Here is a 22,687-nt window from a genome sequence, read left to right as displayed (position 1 = left end):
TGTCCTCTCTTAGGGTACATCTGCCCTCAATTCTAAATCTAGAATCGAGATGTTTTTATTAACACGTTGCAAAGTCAATACAAGAAAACATATGATCACCACCAATCAACCCCTAGAGTTGTTGCAGATCCTATTCTATTCTCTCCCCTTGATTCGAGTTGAATCAAGTCCTTCAAGTGCTTCGAACAAACCTCTGGTTATCGCTACCTTATTGCAAGACCGCCACGTTCTCCAAAACTTCAGCTCGACTGATTTCGAACGCAAGTCACTTGAATCCTAAGCTTTCTTCATAATCCTCCGGTTACCGCTACTCGTTTGACTGAACCTTCCGTTCTTCAAACGTTTCACTTGGCTGAATCTGCGAAGCAAAGGTTAGTGCAAAACCCCCCAATTCTTGGAGGACAAAATCTCATGGTTTTATTCAAGAAAAACCCACACAAAGTCTCAACCTAAACTAAGATAATCCAATCTTATTTGAACGTTATCACAAGAGCAATGCACAATGCTCAACAAAAATTATTATGTGTCATTATTGAGAAATGCAATAAAGAATGAAAATGATGAGCATTTAGGTGTATATCTTTCACCTTTCTTGTTAAAATGTGGAACAAGAGACTCTAGAATATTTATATGATGCATGGACAAAGTAACAGACATAACAGAACAATTTTGCAAAAATGCACAGTAGAAAATTGAGTGCCAACAATGACCAGTCGACCTGTTCACACAGTTGAGTCGACTCAAACAGGTTGAGTCGACTCATGACTCGACCTGTTCATACCCGTGGCAACATGGTTCAAATGAAACAGCCAATGAGTCGACTCAAACAGCTAATGAGTCGACTTAAACAGGGGATGAGTCAACTCAAACAGGTTTTTCCAAAGTTGAGTCGACTCATGACTCGACCTGTTCAGACCCGTGGCAACATGGTTCAAATGAAATAACCAATGAGTCGACTCAAACAGGGGACGAGTCAACTCAAAATCCTTAAACTGTCAAAAATGAGTTTTTGATATTTTGGTCAATTCAAACCATTTTCTTATGAACCTAAGGTACCAATGATGATCAAGTGCATTATTCACATCTATGAAATGCTCATATATACATGGACTCATTTCACTTATACTTTGAACATGTTGGAGGATGAATGCATTATATGATATGATGACACCGTCCAAAGCATACATTATGAGGAACGAAGAAGGTTTGACATCATAAAAATAAGGACAAGGGATCTTTGCCCTCACACATGGATCACAATGAAGGCATGCCGATGGGACAATACAGAGTGGAACTAGATAGATGTTGGTGCGACTGCGGAAAGTTCCAAGTCTTTCGTACGCCCTGCTCCCATGTCATTGCGGCATGGTCAAAGGTTCGAAGGGATCCATCATACTTACTATCTGACTTTTACAAAGTCATAAGCTTATCCAATCCTGACAAAATTAATTTTTTAGTAGTTGCAAAAGAGGATTACTGGTCAGCATATCAAGCGGACATTGTCTGACACAATGAAGTTATGCGAAGAAAGAAAAAGGGTCGCCTAAACAGCACTCGTATTCGAACCGAAATGAATATGGATAACAAAATAGTTCGATTATGTAGCTCATGTCGTCAGCCAGGTCACAATCGTACTAACTGTCTTAGTGTTGGAACGAACACAACAAGATAATTTTACATGTACCTCTTTTGCAATATATAAAAAAAAATTATTTCATATGATAACTTTGTGAAGAAATATCATCACAAACAAATACAACACATTCAACACACAAGTAATACATAAACAACAACACAAACAAATACAACAATTAAAATATCATTACTATAACTAAGCGCTTACAACCATCAATACAATTTTGAACATATTATGCACCATCATGTGAATGTCTCTGTCAGTCTTAATATCCAATCATTCAAGCACTTCTCAATTTTTGTTGAACGTGAACTCAAGCCATTGAATCCTTTTAATTCTTTCACCATCTGCAATTTCTCCTTCTAACCAACGATCCAACGTCCGATTTAGACGTTCTAACAAATCTATATTCCAAAATCGAATCTTTATCGGCGGTGCGGCGGTTGAAAAGATTAAATCGGTATTTCTCTTATAAATGTACTAAGACATGGTTAAAAATAAAAAAATTGAAGGAGATTGAAATAGAATGAAAGAAAATGTGGTTTGAGGATAAAAGTTATGTGAAAAAATACGGGAGATGCGCGAGGTATTTATAGATGAAGCTTTCAATTCATGCGCCAAAGGACAAGGCGTCACAAGCATATAATCAGAAGCACATGTATGCGCCAGAAGCATAGGCGCAAGACACATGCATGCGCCAGAAGCATAGGCGCAAGACACATGCATGCGCCAACAATCTTGGCGTCTCCATGCATGTTAAATTGATGCAGCAGTTGATCTGACGCATTGGTTTGGAATGTAGTTATTTGGGTAAAAAAATTTGAAAAAATAATTATTTCAAAAATTAATTTAAAAAATGTGATTATTTTTAAAAAAAATCCATATATATTGTGAAAGAAGTACATTGATTTCTTCATTAATGCAATTATATCATAATCTCTATTATAGTATTCCATTCATCAATGCCTTTATATCCGAATATTTATTATAGATCGTAAAATATATATCTTAATGAAAAAATAATCAATGCATTTCAAAATTCAAAAAATATTTTATAAAAGATTCAAAACATGATTTTTTATAGATATTCTCGCAACAAACTAGGAGTCTTTTTTGGGAAGTTTCCACCTTTTAGGGAGAGTTTGTTATTTAGTTCCAAATCATTCAGTTATATATACAATTGAATTCAAGAGTGTCACTTTATATAATTTAGGATCACATCAATATTTTTAAGTATACAAAGTTCATCATGGATGAATATTATTGTACCGCACATCCTTCAATCGATTGTGATGCATTATGCGACAATGACCCGTATCTTAATATAGAATTCAATTACACCATTATCAGTGTTCCAAGTGATAAAATGGTGCCATCTTTAAGTGAAACCAAAAGTTACGTTCTTTGTTATGTGTCAAAAGATAAAGAGATCCAAAAAGCTATCATTCTAGCATGGCTTTCTGAAATAGATGTTCCTGAAGATGCTTTTACCATGGTGCTAAAAGAAATTTCGCAATGTGTAAGTGAGATGATTGATGGGATATATAAGAACTCGAAAGATCTTTCTATTCGAGTTGATTTTTCTGTTACACGGAATATTAAAGAGGGTGATGAAGATGAAGGTCACGAGGAAATGGAGGTTGAAGAAGATGAAGATAATGAATCAAGAAGGTCTACTGAAGATTATCGTCGTGGAAATGATTATGGAGATTCATGGAGTTCGAATAGGGAAGAGGATATGGGAATTGAAGATGGTAGTATATTCGTTCTTGACGTTGCAAGTGATGAAGATGAATGGGAGTATGGTTGGGAAGAGGGAATAGAGATGGAACAAGATATTAGATTTATTCCTGCGGCTAAATCGTGTATTGAGGGATTGAAGATGGTGACAGTTGAAGAGGCGGAAAAATGTAGTATTTGTTTCGAAGATTTTAAGGTTGGTGTCTGTCTGTCATGTTCGCATATGTTTCATAAGGATTGTATTCAAGATTGGTTGAACATAGGCAATTCTTGTCCCTTGTGTAGGTTTCAATTGCCTACTACTAATAGTAATGACACAAATGAATAATAAGAAGTGCGTTGCAATTTTTGCTTACAATTTGTTTTATTAATTATGATATTTTTTATTGTGATGTTTAATGAATGCGTGTTTATGATTACTTAACCAATAAGTATTTACTTTTTCAAATTCTACCCATGTTTCACTTCTTCTCTAAGATTTAAGGTGTCATAACTCTAAAAAAATAATATTTTTAAGTTTTTTGAGTTTATCACTTCAATCGAAAATAAAGCATAGTTAATTTCATTGTTGCTATTCTAATTTATGAAAAAATTATTTGAATTTCCTATATTAACTATGGCTAAAAAATAAACAAATTCAAACATATTTATAAGAAATTATTTAAATTAATTTTTTATTTAACTTTTTAAAAAAAAAATCTTTTTAATTGTATTAATAAAATATAATATTATAAAAGTTAGTTATCAACTACCTACCTATTATTGGAACATGTCAACCTATTATTGGAACATGTCAACATACTCTCATTTGTACCCTTTTTTATTTTTCATATTTACACAACAAAACACCCATAATTGTAATTAAGATATTATGTAAAAACAATTCTCCACTTATTGGTCTTTTCCGACACTCGTGTGATGATCGTATTCTCTCTCTCTCTAGGGCGCAGCTGCTCCAAACCCCCTCGAAAATCTCAGTGTTGTCTCTGCTCATGAATTCTGAAGCGCACAGAGAAGCACTGCAGAGAGTTCTACAACAAGCATTTGTAGAACATGATGTTACAGTGGATCAATTCGATCATATTATGGCTAACATCACTTCCTACAACAATCTTAGCTTTTGTGATGAAGAACTTCCTGAGGAGGGCAGAAATCATAACTTGGCTTTGCATATTTCTATGAATTGTAAGGAGGATGCTTTGTCAAATGTGCTTGTTGACATCGGGTCATCACTAAACGTGCTGCCGAAGTCAACTATGTCAAAGATATCGTATAAAGGAGCGCCTATGAGGTATAGCGGTGTAATCGTCAAAGCTTTTGACGATTCGTGCAAAACTGTTATTGGTGAAGTGGACCTTCCAGTCAAGATAGGTCCAAGTGATTTTCAAATTACTTTCCAAGTAATGGATATCCACCCGGCCTATAGTTGCTTGTTGGGAAGGCCATGGATCCATGAGGCGGGAGCTGTTACCTCCACATTGCACCAGAAGCTCACATTTGTGAAGAATGGCAAGCTTGTGATTGTTGGCGGGGAGAAGGCGTTGTTGGCCATCCACCTGTCATCTTTCTCTTATGTTGAAGCTGAGGAAGAGGTTGGAACTTCGTTCTAAGCCTTATCTATTGTTATTGAAAAGAGAGTCAGGGCCCCCATGTCCTCATTAAAAGATGCCAAGAAGATTGTGGAAGAAGGCGATGTTGATCAGTGGGGGCACATGGTAGAGGTCTCCGACAACAAAGGCAGAACCGATTTGAGGTTCCAGAAAGGTTCATCAACTGCAAGGTGTGATGATATATAACTTAGCTTCCGTAGCGGAGGGTTCATTCATGGCAATGAACAACACTTAGCTGTTGTCCTAGAAGATGACAAAGAGGAAGATTGCACCAATTTTGTGACGCATGGAAAGGCTTACAACAATTGGACTGCTGTTGATATTCCTGTTATTTTGCATCGATCTAAGTAATTGCTTTTATATGTTTTCAAAATCCTTCTCCTATGCCTAAGGGAGAAGTGAACATTGTTTGGGCATTTTCAAATTGATCATTAATAAAATTAATTCTATTCATCCACATCTATGAAGTTTGTTTTTACTTTTTGCTTTATTCTGAAAATGGTAATCACAAAAAACATAAATAAACAATGTAATTGTCTATCTGCATAATATTTGATCACAAATCTACTTCTCTAAAATCAAAATATCAAATCATTATGCAGGTTGGTTTCTAACCCCATTGAATACAATGATACTTCTCCTTCTCCAAATTTTGAATTCCCTGTGTTTTAGGCCGAGGAGGAAAGCGACAAAGAAGTGAATGATGAATTGTCTCGACTTCTTGAGCATGATGAAATAATTATTCAACCGTTTGAGGAGCAGATTGAGCTAGTCAACTTGGGTTCCGAGGATGATGTGAAGGAAGTCAAAATTGGGCCTCGCCTGAGTCCAGATGTCAAGAAGGGGTTGATTGATCTTCTTCGAGAGTATTCATATGTGTTTGCTTGGTCCTATCAAGACATGCCTGGTTTGGATTCTGAGATTGTGGAGCATAGATTGCCGTTGAAGCCAGAATGCCCGCCAATCAAGCAGAGGTTGATAAGAACGCATCCTGATATGGTTGTGAAGATCAAAGAAGAAGTGCAAAAGAAGATTGATGTCGGTTTCTTTGTAATCGCTGAGTATCCGTAATGGGTGGCCAATATTGTGCATGTGCCGAAGAAAGATGGAAAAGTCCGCATGCGTTTTGACTATAGAGATTTTAATAAAGCCCGTCCAAAAGATGATTTCCCTCTGCCACACATAGATATGTTGGTAGACAATACTACTAAATTCAAAGTCTTTTCGTTTATGGATGGATTTTCCGGACATAATCAGATTAAGATGGCACCCGAATATATGGAGAAGACCACATTCATTACACCTTGGGGAACAATCTGTTATAGAGTGATGCCTTTCGGTTTAAAAAATGCTGGTGCAACTTACCAAAGAGCAATGACTACTCTTTTTCATGATATGATGCATAAAGAGATTGAAGTATATGTCGATGACATGATTGCTAAATTAATTAATGAAGAGGAACGTGTTGAGAATTTGTTGAAGCTATTCCAGGGTTTGAGGAAGTATAAACTCCACTTGAATCCCAATAAGTGTACTTTTGGTGTTCGTTCTGGTAAGTTGTTGGGCTTTATTGTCATCGAGAAGGATATTGAGGTTGATCCTGCCAAGGTCAAAGCAATACAAGAGATGCATGCGCCCAAAACTGAGAAGCAAGTCAGAGGTTTTCTCGGCCGCTTGAATTATATCTCCAAATTCATTTCCCACATGACTGCCACATGCGCGCCTATATTCAAGCTTCTTCGGAAAGATCAGTCTTGTGATTGGACCGAAGACTTCCAGAAAGCTTTTAATAGTATCAAGGAATATCTGCTTGAGCCTCCAATTTTGTCTCCACCTATTGAAGGAAGATCGTTGATCATGTATTTGACTGTGCTTGATGAGAGTATGAGTTGTGTTCTTGGTCGGCAAGATGAGACTGGAAAGAAAGAATTTGCAATTTACTACCTCAGTAAGAAGTTCATCGACTGTGAGACTCGATATTCTATGCTTGAGAAAACTTATTGCGCATTGGCTTGGGATGTTAAGCGTCTGCGTCAGTATATGTTAAATCATACCACTTGGTTGATATCCAAAATGGATCCAATCAAATATATATTTGAGAAGCCTGCTTTAACTGGGAGAATTTCCCATTGGCAGATGTTGTTATCAGAGTATGATATTGAATACCGATCTCAGAAAGCAATCAAAGGTAGCATCTTGGCTGACCACTTGGCTCACCAACCGATCGAAGATTACCAGTCAGTGCAGTATGATTTCCCTGATAAAGAGATTTTGTACTTGAAAATGAAAGATTGTGATGAACAATTTGCTTGAAGAGGGGCCAGAACCTGGTTCCCGTTGGGGCATGGTATTTGAAGGAGTTGTTAATCAATATGGAAATGGCATTGGGGCAGTGATCATTACTCCTCAAGGCACGCATCTACCATTTACAGCTAGAATGACTTTCAAGTGTACAAACAACATGGCAGAATATGAAGCTTGATGCGGCTTGAAGAGGCCATGAATCTCATAATCAAGTATTTGGACGTCTTCGGAGATTCCGCTTTGGTTGTGAATCAAATCAAAGGTGATTGGGAGATAAATCAACCCGACTTTATACCATATAGAGATTATGTGAGAAGGATTTCAACTTTCTTTACAAAGGTTGAGTTCCATCATATCCCTCGAGATGAGAACCGGATGGAAGATGCTCTTGCAACGTTGGCGTCAATGATTGTAGTGAAGTATTGGAACAAAGTTCCCAATTTGTCTGTGATATGTCTTGATAGGCCAACACATGTGTTTGTTGTTGAAGAGATCAAAGACGAAAATTTGTGGTATTACGACATCAAATGTTTCCTCCAAAGTCAGATTTACCCGTCTGGGGCATCTTTGAAAGATAAGAAGACTTTGAGAAGATTTGCCGACAATTTCTACTTGAATGGCGATGTACTGTACAAGAGAAACTTCAACATGGTTTTGCTCAGATGCGTGGATAGACACGAAGTAGACTTGTTAACGACTAAAGTACATGAAGGTTCCTTTGGTACTCATTCCAATGGACATGCAATGATGAAGAAGATGTTGCGAGCAGGTTACTATTGGCTGACAATGGAATCTGACTGTTGCAAATTTGCGAAGAAATGCCATAAGTGTCAAATTTATGCTGATAAGATTCATGTTCCTTTGACACTATTGAATGTTATCTCTTCCCCATGGCCCTTCTCTATGTGGGGAATTAATATGATTGAGCCCAAAACTTCGAATGGACATCATTTCATTTTAGTGGCAATTAACTACTTCACAAAATGGGTTGAAGCGGTATCGTATGCAAATGTAACTAAGCAAGTTGTTGTAAGGTTTATCAAGAATCAGATTATATGCCGTTATGGTGTGCCAAGTAAGATCATTACTGATAATGGATCGAACTTGAATAATAATATGGTGGAAGCTCTTAATAAAGACTTCAAGATTGCACATCATAATTCTTCTCCCTATAGACCCAAGATGAATGGGGTTGTTGAAGCTACGAACAAGAACATTAAGAAGATTATCCAGAAGATAGTTGTGACATATAAGGATTGGCATGAGATGCTCCCATTTGCTTTACACAGGTATCGAATATCCATTCGCACTTCAACAGGGGAAACCCCTTTCTCTCTTGTATATGGTATGGAAGCAGTGCTCCCCGTAGAGGTTGAGATTCCTTTATTGTGTGTGCTCATGGAAGCCAAGTTGACCGAGGCTGAATGGTGTCAGACCAGGTTTGACCAGCTGAATTTAATTGAAGAGAAGAGATTAACTACCATGTGTCATGGTCTGTTATATCAGCAGAGGATGAAGAAAGCTTTGGATAAGAAGGTCAGACCTCGGGTATTCAGAGAAGGTGGCCTTGTGCTCAAGAAGATTTTGTCGTTTAAACCAGATTCTAGGGGCAAATGGACTCCTAATTACGAAGGCCCATATGTTGTTAAGAGAGACTTTTCAGGAGGTGCATTGATTCTTACAACTATGGATGGTGAAGAGTTCACTCTTCCTGTGAACACAGATGCAATCAAGAAATACTTCGCATAAAATGAAAAAAACAGCTCGTTAAGTTGAAAACCCGAAAGGGAGGCTTAGGCAAAAATGAGCATCTAGGTGGATTGAAAACCCGAAAGGGCGATCCAGACAAAAATTAGAGACATAAAAACAAAAAGAATTTCCCGATAAGTTGAGTACCCCACCTTGGGGCAACTTATGCAAAAATTAGGGATTATGGCAAGTAACTGCAGTCTGTTGATCTTCCAATTTTTGAGAGACCTTGGTTGAGCACAAGGGTTGACGTCGATTCACCATCCCAGTAGCGGTCAAGAGCACAGTGGATATCAAAAGTGGTAGAAGGATTAAGGATCATTTGTATTCAATGTAACCCTTTTCCATGAAAATTTCCATTTTCAACTTTGTAAAAATCTATGGAGTCTTGTCATTTACAGACTACCATTATATCAAATAAAGTTGAGCCTTTATCCAATTATTTCTACTCTTATTTACTTTAACCAATAGTTTAAATTTTATTATGATCATTTTGGAATTTTTTTTTAATCAAAATCATTTTTCTTAAAACGTATAAAAACAAGAATTTTTCAAAGCAATTAAAAGGAAATATCAACATCACTTCAAAGAGCGGCAAGTCCTTAAGTGCGAAGCATCAAAGGTCCCCCAAGCAGTTAACCCTTCGGGTATCCCTAGTTGTTTGTGTTGACCTGGTTCTCCTACAGAGTGGTTGTTCCCAGCGGAGTCTCGATCCTTTTCCCCAGCGGAATCTCGATTCTTTTCCCCAGCTGAGTTGGTTGATTTAGTACCTTGCGGCGTGTTTTTTTCCCTGACAGAGTTTCTGTGTTCCCCAACGGAGTTCGTGCTTCTTCAGCAGGGTTGATCTTTGGTAGAGTAAGATGATCTTCCCTAGTAGATCGCGTTGGTTTCCTCACCAGTCACCATCCGACTTGCTCCCAGTCAGAGTTTCCCTCATGGTTTTTGAGCAGCTATTTGTGTTTATCTTCTGTATGGTTGTCTCCCATTTGATATGGCGTTGACCTAAAATTACCTACAGACTTGATAATGATTCCTCTCCTCAACAGATCTCCTCCTTCAGCTAGATATGAGCTTTTGGGTTGTTGATCTCTCTATTCTCCAGCAATTGTCTCCCTCTTTTGTGGATTGACCGAGGATTGTACTGATGATTCAAATCCTTTGCGACACCTTTATATCCTTTTTATCGTTTTGTCAGCATAATCATCATATATACATATACACATACATTCATATAATTTCATAATTGCATATTTGCATCATCATATTTGATTAATTTGTTGGTTTGAGATTCTCATTCTCTGTTATGGTGATACTTTATCCCCATACAAGTTCGGTGTCTGTCCTCCCTCAATTATAGAGTGTTAGCCCCTTAGGCAGAAAGACATTAACCTTTCTCCTTTTCCCCACTGAGTTGTTTCCTCGTGGATGATTATTACTTCAGTTTCCTCCTGATAACATGAAATAATATCACATTCTTGGACTCGACTTAATTAAATTATATTATTATTCGCTTCAATTTATTTCATTTTATTCGATATTACTGGGTATTTTTCCTCTATTTATCTCAGGTAGCTTATTTGAAGCATAGGTGAAAAAGGAAGGAAAGGAGGTGCAAAAAAGAAATGAAGAGAAGAAATTTCACCAAAGCCCAGCCCAAAAGAATACAAGCATGAACGCTGAGCCTGTGACGAGCGCCACACAAGGTGTGACGAGCGTCACGCCCTGCTGCCTTGTGTTACGAGCGTAACACATGGTGTGATGGACGTCACACCATTCCCCTATATTTTTGGCTTAAGAAGCGCAACAGAGGCACGTTGAAGCCTATTGTTACGCTTGACTCTTGGAACGTGAAGACCACATATACGGAAAGGGCTTTTGGAAACCGTTACAAATGGGAGTAATATAAATAGTGGCTTTTGGCAAACCCTGCAGCTCTTTCTCTTCTTCGTTCAATTTTCCTCTTCCAGCCGTGCAAGCATACTATTGCCTTTTTATAGTTTTTGCTTTAATTGAAATTTTTATTTTTATTTTCTTTTCCAATTAATCTTTCAGCACTTAATTAATTTTTCACACAATAGTTTCTACACCGGAAACTATTGTGTATCTTTCACCGGATCTAACCTTACGTTAGATTCTAGGTTTTTATTCCTTCGCTTTTATTTTCCTGTCCGATTGAAGAACTCAAGAACAAATCCAACTGGTATGTGGTAGAGTGTTCAAGATTGCTATTAATTATTCAGGTTCTTTAATTATTGTTTGAATTTATATATATCCTGCATTATTGTTTATATATATTGTTTGCCTGAGATGTTTCTATTTAAGCATGATGATTGTTTAGATCTGTTTAGCATGTCTGGCTAATTTATTTAGGTATCGGTATGTAAAGTAAGCGGAATGAAGGAATCAAAACTAAGTTGGTTTAATTTAATTTAAAATAAAGTCACTCTTTTTATGGTCTCAATTTACAGCATTAATCCCAAAGTTTTTGTACGAGAGTAAAAGACATAAAGAAGTTAAAATCAATAGAACGAAAGTTTGAGCTTTTAACTGGACAGTGTAAATTGGACATTAATTCTAAATCAGGGCGAAAGCAATTTTTAGAGTTAATTAAATTCTAATCTTTTTCAAAAATTATTTTTAAAGGTCGAATGTGAGGACGAGAGTTAAGCATTTGAATTTAATTATATAATCTAAGTCAACAGAGCGAGAGTTTGAGACGAGGGTGTTTAAACGGTTAGCATTTTCTTAAAAAGAGTTTCTATGGATTCTATTGTTTTCAAAAAGTGATTTTGGACTTAACTAATAAGTGACAGCCACGTTAATGTAAAGTCATGGTCTATTCAACAGAGCGAGAGTTTGAGAAAAGATTTTTAATCAATAGTGTCCACTGAAAAGATTTATTTTAAACTAAGAAACCAACGAAGACTTGATTCCCTAATTACGACGAACTACATACCGATATCCTCTTATTTGATATTTAACCTAGATCTTATTTTAGTTTTACTTTTCCCCCAAACAATCAAAGTATCATCCGCCTTAGCTTTACGAAGTAACCTTAGAAAACGGTATATCGATTCATAAGCCCCTGTGGGATCGATATCTTTTAAAACTACGCGATAGAACTGTGCACTTGCAGTTAGTACCCCATTCGACTCATAAAGTCGCGATCACCTCCCTAGTTGATTGTCTGGATGGAATCACGCCCCTTAAGTTATGTCCTCATTGGGTTGAGTCTTGGTTGTCTGTTTCTTTCTAGATTTTGCCTAGGTAGATGCTTTGAGTCTTCTAAGAGTTTGTTACCCAGTAACTGGTAATATTCTTCTTAGTTCGAAGTTTGTTACTTCTTGCCCAATGCCCGACAGAAGTATCCCTGTTTTTTCCCAGCAGTGGAATCCCCAGTGGATTCAATTTTCTGATTCCCCAGGAAGTATATCCTTGATATGTTCATCATAACCGATGATGGGTATCTTTCTTTCCCCTGTCTGAGTCTATCCTTGATATGCTGATCCTAACCGATGGCGGCTATTCTCATCCTTTGGTATTCTACCCAGTAAAAAGGTAGTTGTAATCCCTATTTTGTTCTCCAGAGAGTTAATCCTTGACATGTTCATCCTAACCGATGACGGGTTTCCTTCTCTTTGTGGTATTCTACCCAATAACCGGTAGTTGTAAACCCTGCTTTCTCCCGTAGAGTTTATCCTTGATATGTTCACTTTAACCAGTGACGGATACTCTCTCTTGGTATTCTATCAAGTAACTGATAGATGTAATTCCTATTTTCTCTCCTCACAGAGTCTATCCTTGATATGTTCATTCTAACCTATGATGGATTTTCTTCCCTGTTGAGTTTATCCTTGATATGTTTATCCTAACCGATGACGGATATTCTCATCTTTGCTCTTCTGCCCAGTAACAGGTAGTTGTAAATCCTATTGTCCTACAGTTTTCCCCAGCAAGGATATTCTTACCCAATAACCGGTAATGAATATTTCCTCCTGGCAATCCTCATTGAGTCATCCTTGATATGTTCATCCTAACCGATGACGGGTGTCCTCTCTGTCAGATTTTTATTATCTCCTTACCCAGTAGCCGGTAGAAGATAATAAATTTCTACTCCTCCTGCGTTGAAGTTTTTCTTCCCTAGTCGAGTTGAGAGTGCATTTCCTTAGTGAAATCGCTTTCCCTGCATGATTCAAGTACTTCAGTTTTATTCTGACTTACTCGTATCCTCTGCAGATGTTGTTGTTCCCTGACTGAGTCTTTCCATTTTATATGGAATTCCTCAGGTCCCCCAGCAGTTTTAAATCGTAGCATGGTCTATGCCATAATTCCTTTTTCCCCCAAAGTCTCTGTCTTCCCAGTGAGTTTTCCTTATGGAATGCATTATACTCTTGCGGATTTTCAGTCTCTCTGATTCCTTTTCCTTTTGTGGCAATGTTTCCCCACAGAGAATTAGCTTTTACATTCATATTATATGCATCATGAGGTCTCTTAGGGACCAAAATTTGTTTCTATATGTTGTTATTTAAGCCCATTCTACTGAGTCGACATGAATATTTTAACCTTCGCCTCCTCAGTTAGAATGTCCTTAAATAGGGGCAGCTGTAAGACCCCAATTTTGACCCTAAGATCCCTCATGCAATTTCACCATATGCATTAACATTGGGATCATACCTTGGCATCCTCCTTACCCCTCTTTCATTGGGTTTGTTTTGGGAGAGATCACCAAGCACTATGTGATTTTATCATACTTGTATATTATCATTTTACTAACCAAAATACCAAAAATATGTATTTACATTTGCCTAACTCTTTTGTAGGTAGGGCATGATCCCATTGATATATCAAGTTCATATATAGGGGTTGAGACCCTCATGACAAAGAGCACAACCATGAATTTATCCAAGGATGGTTACAAGCATCATATATGAGTCCCAATGATTCCTACATGTTATATTGAACAAGTATTCTTCAAGAGTTTGAGGGTGATTTGCCTTGGAAACCCTAGTTTGACTAGGTATCTTGAGTAACTTCTCCAACAAGCTATCTCATCAATTGATAAAATTTCTCAAGGGAAACTTCAAATTTCACCATCTTATGTATATATGATCTACCATGAACCAAAAAAGCCCATAGAATTGAAGGTTAGCAAGTTGGTTGATGGTGGTTGGCCAGATGAGTTCATCTGATCAAAACTGGGTCTCCCTAGACCCTATATCCTACACTTTTCACCATATGAAAATGATTCCAAGGGAAAAGTTACTATAAATTACATTCCAAAAAACTTTCATGTTGAGACCTAGATCTACTTTTGCTTGGAAAATCATTTTCTATGTTAAAACATTATAGGTCATTTTGTCTAAACCCTAATTTGAAAGTCAACATCCCAAGGCCATAACTTGCTCAATTTTTATGATACGAAAGATTTCCAAGTTACAAAGTCTAATTCAAGATGTCTAATCCAACTTTTATGTTTGGAGTGGGAGCTAATTTAACTTTTATGAGCATGTGATATGAGGTTACATCATAGGTCATTTTTTACCTATACCATTGAACAAGTGATTTCTCCAAACTTCAAAAATGCATAACTCTATCATTATAAATCCAAATGACATGAAATCGGTGACCATTTTGAAGGTATTTGAAATGTATACAACTTTGATGAAGACACTTTTCTCATTTGAATCTCACACAAAAAGTTAAGCAAGATGGAATATTAAGATATATGGCTTAACACTTAGAAAAAATTTTAACATGCTAAAATTTCCAAACTTCCACCTAAAAATTAACCATGTTCCAAGCTCCAAATGAAAAAGTGTTCAACATTAAACTTGTTCCCCTTGATCCAATCTTTCTAAAGAACCCAAGTTCATGCATTTTGGACAAGAATTGCTAGGGTTGTGCATGGCTTTAACAGGGCTGCATCATTGGAAAGAATCAAATGTACAAACTTCATTTCACAATGCCTTGCCATTCAAGCTTCATTAAGACTTCAATATGAATTATTTTGGACCTTAATGCATTGCATCATGGGCCTGTACATGTCCATGCACTCGTTCCATTCACATTGCCAAATTTGGACAGATTTTGAAGTGTGCAAATAACACTTCAATCAGCTATAAATAGAAGGCTTATGGGCTCATTTGAATCACACCTTGCGCGCCAGTTTTGCTCCCCAATTCAAACCCTCTCATTCTAAAGGAAATCCTGAGAAATTTCAATTTGAAATTTGAGTTTGAATCTCAACTGTTGGAGATTCAAGAACTCTAGGATCCAAAGCCTTACAACCTCTCCAATCACTTACTGCTAGCTTCCCAAGTGTGATCAGATCGTGTTTGAAGCAAGCAAGATCAAGTTCTGCATATCATTAAAGGTAATTTTCAGAAAACTTCATATTTTTGATTCTCACTCAATTCTACTCAATTATCTTGGATCTTTGGTTGTCTGAAGTCCTACCAATGTATGCAAGAAGATTAAGTTGCTCAGAGGTCAAATCGAAGCAACTCAGTTGACACACCTCAAAATTCAACTCCTCATATCTTTCTATATATGTGGAGTTCGTTAAAATTGAGATCAGATTCGTGCTCTATGCCTTTTTTTTTCCAGATCATGTCCTCCTTTCTTATTCTGGTGATGGTTGAGGGTGGACCAGTCCGGTGAGGTCCACCATAGAAGAAGACCGGAGTTACAGCTCCGGTCGTGTGTTGGCACGTCTCAGACCATAGGATCCTTGCAAAACATTTTAATCTTGTGCGTTGGTTTTAAATACCATCCCTGCAGCGTATTGACTAGTGTCCATTGTGGAACGCGCACTGAGGACCACTTGATCTGCCACCTCAATTAATGAGGGAGATCAAGTGGTCCACGTTTTTTGCTATTTTCTGATTTTCATTTTAATTAGTTTATTTTCATTAATTCATATTAATTTTAATATTGATCCAAAAAATATGAGAGTTTCACCAAATAATTTCAAATAATTTCCTCTTTCATATTTTGAATTAAAATTACTTTTTGGATCATTATTAATATTTTCATGATTTAATCTATTTTGTGATTGTTTTTAATTGTTTAAAAATACTTTTAAGTCTTTAAAAATTCTGAAAAATTTTCTCCAAGGTCCTTTGACCTTGTTTGACCTATAATAAATCTCATGGCCATTTCTTTGGTGTTTTAATGAGGTTTTAGGAATTTTACAAACCATATTTGATTTAAATCTATTATTTTAGTATTTTTAATTTGAATAAATTCCAATTAATTGTGTTGACCATTTGTGATGACTTGTTTGAGTTTGACTCTTGTTGTTGGGCCTTGGTCAAGGTTGATTTGACTTTGCTAGGTTAATATCATTGAATTTAGGGGATTGATGGAATGTACATTCCATCTCCCAAAATGAATGGATGATATTAATTTGGTAAAAGTCCTCATTTGACCAATTTGAGTTTTGATCCATTCCCCTCCCTCTTCATCTCATTCCCCTTCTTTATGCATTCATCTCATTTGGCCTATGATATCTCAAAATTTTAAGGCTAGTTGATTGAAAATTTAACATAAGTATGGATGAGAATAGGGCACCTCTTTTGCATATTCTTTTTGTGTGTGGTATGTTTCATGAGCATAGTCCATTATACTATGTCTCTAACATGCATTAACACCAAAATTCTATTGCCCGACCTCAAATAGTTATGACTTCTACATAAGTTCAATTACGATTGCTTAACATAACGCTAAATTTGTGACACAAAAGGCATAGCATTCTAGTTAGTGAGATTGTAAGTTTCCCCTCTTTCATGGTATTGTGTGGAAACTTGGCCTTTTTTCCTTCCTTTGGAAGATGTCTTGGTTCAAGGATCCATGCGTGTGATAAGTGGGTTGAGTATTCTCCAAAGAATGACTAAGAGATAAAAAGCAAAAGAAAAACAATACTAACTTCTAACTCATTAACAACTAACATTTAATTTCAAGTCCTTTATTTTAATGTACTTTAATTTTTAAGTTCTATTCATTTTCCATTATTCATACCATTATAATTGTTTATGTTAATGTCATTTTCCCTTTGTCCATTTGGACCATATTGTGTGATATATCTTGCTTGTGTATATTTTGTTTGTTTGTATGGTCTTGGACCATTAATATACATAATAAGAACAAAAACCCTAAAAAAACTTTTGTGTGGACTGTTGACTTGATCTTGGACCAATTGGACTTAGAATTTAGGCAACCTTCCTATGCTAAAGGACTTGGCCAATGCCAACTTTTGTGAAACCAAGTGGCTATATTTATTTGATGCCTTGATCTTCAATATTGATATAATTGTATTCATTTGTGTGTTGCTTGATTCTAAATGTCCAAGGGAATGTGGGTTTCTATAAGACATTCTTGTCTATTGGATTGTTACCCATCAGTCAGATCTTTTCAACTCTTAACTTTTAATTTGTGTGCATAGTATTAGCCTCTTCATCTCCTCCCCATTTCTTTAATTTCAAAATATCTCCCTCCTTTTAAAAAAAACTTCTTTGTTTGAACTATTTTGTTCTAAACTTTGACCACTTTGCAAAAGGGTAGAAACTTTGGCCTTATGCCATTGCATTTTCAAACTTCTTTTCATAATCAAACTTGTAAGTGAAATTAATTATACTTAACTTAAACTTTCAAAAGCCAAAAAAGAACTAACTCATTCAAACCATTTTTAGACCTTTGTGCCTTTCAAACTTAATTTTTGTTAAAAGCAATGCATCCACTTTGAAATTTGTATCACGGACTACGAGGTTTTGATCCCTCATTTTTATGTTGGTACGTAGGTACAAGTCCGAAGGTCTTGTCAAACACAAAAATATAATAAATGAATTCTTTTCTCATTCCCCCATTCTATTTGTTTGTAATCATCATTTTATACAAAACACACATGCACACAAAAAGGGCTCCCTAGGAGTACCTAGGACACTTTGGGTGCTAACACCTTCCCTCTATGTAACCAACCCCCTTACCTGTAATCTCTGACATTTTATTAGTTTTGATTTGAAAATTTATTACTTTTGGGTTTTGTTCGTACTTTTCCCCTTTTCCTTGGAAACAATAAAAGCGCGGTGGCGACTTTGGTTTTATTGATGTCTAGCTTATCCATAGCTTGATGATCATGAATTTACCGCCACAGTTGTTTCTGGCAATGGGTCCAAAATGAAGCCACACCTCTTGAGCATTAACATCAATCAAACGAGGGTAGAATGGACCAAAAAGAACCAAGACATCAACAACACCATACAAGACGTGCAAGGCTTTTTCTGATCAAACGACATAAGAATGTGGAGTTTTCAGAATTTGTATTATTTTCCACAATTTTCTTTTACATCCTACAAGGCAATCTAGAGTAGTAGCTACATACTCGATTCTCTTTTATACCACTTCTCTAATGCTTTACTTAACAAATGAGTTTATGACGGTTGTTTCTTGCAATTAATAATTTTCTTCCTTATCAGTGACTAGATGAACAAAAAGAAAATCACAAGAAAATATTGAATCATCACAAAAGTTCCCCTTGCAGATTGAGAGTTAATGAAGAAAGGAACAACTAACTAACTTGTACTCAATTTCTAGATACCTCAACTAGTAAGGTTTGAGCCAAAAATTTAATTGTTTATTTTTCCTTCTTATGAGTGTATCTGTACAATTGTTATTTTCTAGAATTTGAATTATTTCTGATTTAATATATTGGTTTGATAAATAAACACAGAGGCACTTGTTTGTGGTAAACTCTTAGCCTTTTTAAGCTAACTCGTATGTAATTTTTATATCATTTACTAACCATTTTGAGCCTAAATCATTTCTTTCAGTGACAGCCAAATATATTAGACATTTGACTTGAAAGATTAAATCTTTCCACCATATCTTTGGTGTTAGGTAGAAAATTTAGTTCCTTTTACATATGAAGAAGAATAAGTTTGGGGTTGGTCTTGGAAGTGAGCAAAGTTTAAGTTTGGGGTTGGGATACTCAAGATTTTGGTCAAAAAATTAAATTTTTTTAGAGAAGATAAAAAACTTATAATAACTTCTTTTTAAAAAAGAGAGAAAGAATGATAAGGACCATAAAACGTTAATCTCTAATACCGATTAATTAAGAAAGAGTTGATATGAAAATGAATATAATAATATAAGGAAAGCTAAGCACCAAACTCCAAAAGTTTAAGTCTACTCTCCCAAATTATCCTACCTTGACACAAGCCTCATTACCACATTAAAAGCCCTCCAAAAGTGTGTGTTTAGATGACTTTGATTGATTTTGTTAGAAATTTTGCAAACTTATTGTAAAATTCTTTTCTACGTTGATTGTGTGACTACACTATCAATGCGAGTGAAATAATAGTGAGATGAGAGACAGGTTGAATACTTATTATGTTGGAAGAACATTTCTGATTTATCTTGATTGAAGTGGGGAGTGAAAGTGATGACCAGGTAAAAAATAAAATAAAAATGAAGGACATGTTCATAAGTAAGGGTGAGCATTTTGTTTTCTATTGAAACTTTCAGTTGCAGACAAGTTACTTGAGGACAAGCAATAAAATAGGTTTGGGGTTATGATGACAGTTTGCCATTACATAAATTTTATGAGTATTTGTGATGAATTTGATGAAACTTTGAGTTAAAGATGATCTAAATATGAAGAAATATGAATAAAATGAAGAAGTCGAAGAAACAAAGCAAAGCCAATAAATTGTGAATAAACGAGTATTTTTCAGCATAATTTACATCCTAACGTCTGTCTAGTAATTTGATCATATATGGAGTTCCGTAACTAATTCTGAGACAAAAAAAAATTCAAAAGAAAGCTAAAAAGGAGATCCACATTCTAGAAAAATAACAAGCGCGATAGAAAGTATCATGCATGCGATGGAAAGCAATCACACGCGTGATGGTGCGCGATGGGGACGCGATAGGTCTGTTTGATGGACTTTTTTGACTCGTTCTGACAACTTTAAAAAGGGGTTTTTGGCATCTTTTCAAGGGTTCTGCAATTTTTGACTAAAAGTGATGATAAAGAGAATCAAGAGGGGGATTTTGAGAGCATTGGAAGGCATTTTAGGCCAGTTCTTCAAGGATTTTCATATGCAATCTTCATCTTACTTTTTGTTATTTATTTGTATCTTTATGAAAAGTTAAACGTATATATGTTAGTGTCGCACCGTGAAAAATACCTAAGCGCATCGCACGCTCGAAGATACTACAGAGTTTCCACCAAACTTTATTTATTCCCGAAGGAAAGAGAAAATATCGATAAAACCCAATGGAAAAATACGTAAGGAAGTTGGTTATGCAATGGGAAGGTATTAGCATCCCTCACATCCGTTGTACTCAACGAAAACTGTTTTGATTGTTCTATGTGTGAATGGGTGTTATTATCTAAAGGTTACTTGCAAATGGTCAAAAGGAAAAAATAATTTTATTAATTAGTGTGCTTACCAAGGATTCGAACTCTCATGCCTATGTATTCTCATAGTGCAATGAGAAAATCAGAGCTCCGTATTTCGTGGTAGAAAATACATATTTGTTGGTTATTTTTAGTGAACGATGTTATAGTCGTATCCTAGAAGTGTGTAGATGTTAGATGATTTTGATCATTCTTCGGATGCTCAAAGCTTTTAGTCTGACTGCTAAGAAACAAATTATCACAGTTCTTTTATGAAAAGAAAGGAAATTATTTTGAAAAAGGTTTGTGCGATAAATAAAAAGAAAGAGTTGCTTGAATTGAATTAAAAAAGGAAATTGCTTAAATTGAAAGTGTTGTTTGAATTGAAAGAGTGTTGTGATGCAAGTAATGTTTTGCCTAAGCATGAGACTAACAAGACAAACATGTGTGAGGGGACTTGCCAAAGCATGAGACTAACAAGGCAAGGGCTTGCCAAAGCAAGGGACTGACAAGGCAAGCATGCAATAAAAGGAATGTTTAAACATGAGACTAACAAGACAGATATGCAAGGAAATAGTTTGTCTAAGCACCGTGTCTGACAAGACAAACATAGAGAAGAGAGGGGGGTCTGCCTAAGCATGGGACTGACATGACAGGCGTGAAAGAAAGGGATTTTCCGAAGCATGGGACAAACAAGGTAAACATGCATGAAAATGAGTTTCTCTAAGCACAAAGTCTGACAAGACAAATAAGCAAGAAGAGGATTTATATAAGCACATGGTCTGACAAGGCAAACATGCATGAGAAAAATTTGTCTAAGAACATGGTCTGGCAAGACAAACAAGCAAGAAGAGGGTTTGCCTAAGCACAGGGTATAACAAGGCAAACATGGATGAGAATAGTTTGTCTAAGCACATGGTCTGACAAGATAAACAAGAAAGCAAGGCTTGCCTAAGCACATGGTCTGACAAGGAAAACATGCATGAGAAGAGTTTGTCTAAGCATATGGTCTGACAAGAAAAACAAGCAAGAAGAGGGTTTGCCTAAGCATAAGGTCTAATAAGGAAAACATGCATGAGAAGAGTTTTTCTAAGCACGGGATTTGACAAGACAAACAAGCAAGAGACAAAGGTTTGCCTAAGCATAGGGTTTGACAAGGAAAACATGCATGAGAAGATTTTATCTAAGCACATGGTCTGACAAGACAAACAAGCAAGAGAAGAAGGTTTACCTAATCACATGGTCTGATAAGGAAAACAAGCAAGAAAGGTTTGTCAAAGCACAAGGTCTGACAAGACAAACATGCAAGAGAAGAAGTTTTACCTAAGCACAGGGTCTGATAAGGCAAACAAGCAAGAAGGGTTTGTCTAAGCACATGGTCTGACTAGTCAAACATGCAAGAGAAGAAGGTCTTCCTAAGCACGTAGTCTGACAAGGAAAACAAGCAAGAAATATTCATTTAAGAACATGGTCTAACAAGACAAACAAGCAAGGAGAGGGAGTTTGCCTAAGCACGAGGTCTGACAAGGAAAACATGCATGCGGAAAAGGTTTCAGTTCAAATATGGGTATTTGACCATGAGGTGCTTAACCCAAAGAATGTTTGGAAGTATAAATAATGAATTGTTTGGTCCAAAGAGGCAAGTACTATTAATGGATATTGTTGCAGTATCTGTGGGGAAGAAGGCTTAACAATCATTCAAAATAAATTGCACTAAAATTTATGAATGGAGGTGAATACTTTGAACAATTGGGTCAGGCGTCATGTATCCAAATATATTCGGAATGAGGATATGAATACTCCCTTTCGTTCCTTCTTCATTTCTAGGACTAGGGACATTGATAAAGTTTGAAAGCATAGGTATTATAAAAACACCCTAGGTCCCCTGGAGTATGACGCGAGTCAAACATATAGATTTGTGCCATAGTACTTGACTTTTGAAAAGTACCCCCTGATTAATTCTAAGTGACAATCCGACATAATTTAGACCCGCGTACATGAATGATTGGTTGGGAAACCATAATCTTAGGCCCCAAAATGATGAAAAGACAATAAAAAGGAAACTACCTTCTAAGTTAGGTAACCCTCACACAATTATTTAGCCTAACGGTGGTTGAATCCTCAAAATGTCATCCCAAAGTAGACCAATAAACGCTAAAGTGTGTAAATTAATCAAAAAAAATAAATAATAAAAAGGTGTCTAAAGCAAAAATTCTCGACCGGTCTTGTGCATGCGGCGAAAAAAAGAAA

General features: G+C 36.2%; 2 protein-coding genes across 2 annotated transcripts in view; both read left to right on the top strand.

Moving 5' to 3' along the window:
• LOC127081470 (E3 ubiquitin-protein ligase SDIR1) overlaps nt 1–2,820 on the top strand; it is a 97,923-nt gene extending 95,103 nt beyond the window's left edge. Inside the window, exon 10 of the mRNA XM_051021725.1 lies at nt 2,721–2,820. Within this exon, the coding sequence (XP_050877682.1) occupies nt 2,721–2,820 (100 nt within the window). The remainder of the gene's footprint in view (nt 1–2,720) is intronic.
• A 65-nt stretch (nt 2,821–2,885) lies between these two features.
• Nucleotides 2,886–3,704, top strand: LOC127081469 (uncharacterized). The gene has a single exon (XM_051021724.1). The coding sequence runs from the start codon at nt 2,886–2,888 to the stop codon at nt 3,702–3,704; it is 819 nt and encodes a 272-aa protein (XP_050877681.1).
• Nucleotides 3,705–22,687: the final 18,983 nt, after the last annotated feature.

This window comes from Lathyrus oleraceus, chromosome 5, assembly GCF_024323335.1.
Source record: "Lathyrus oleraceus cultivar Zhongwan6 chromosome 5, CAAS_Psat_ZW6_1.0, whole genome shotgun sequence".
Taxonomy (NCBI): Eukaryota; Viridiplantae; Streptophyta; class Magnoliopsida; order Fabales; family Fabaceae; genus Lathyrus; species Lathyrus oleraceus.
This window is presented reverse-complemented; position numbering and strand designations above follow the sequence as displayed.

What these genes read in the sequence shown, in the direction of transcription:
- LOC127081469 (XM_051021724.1), top strand. Translation starts at nt 2,886, where the DNA reads ATGGATGAATATTATTGTACCGCACATCCTTCAATCGATTGTGATGCA.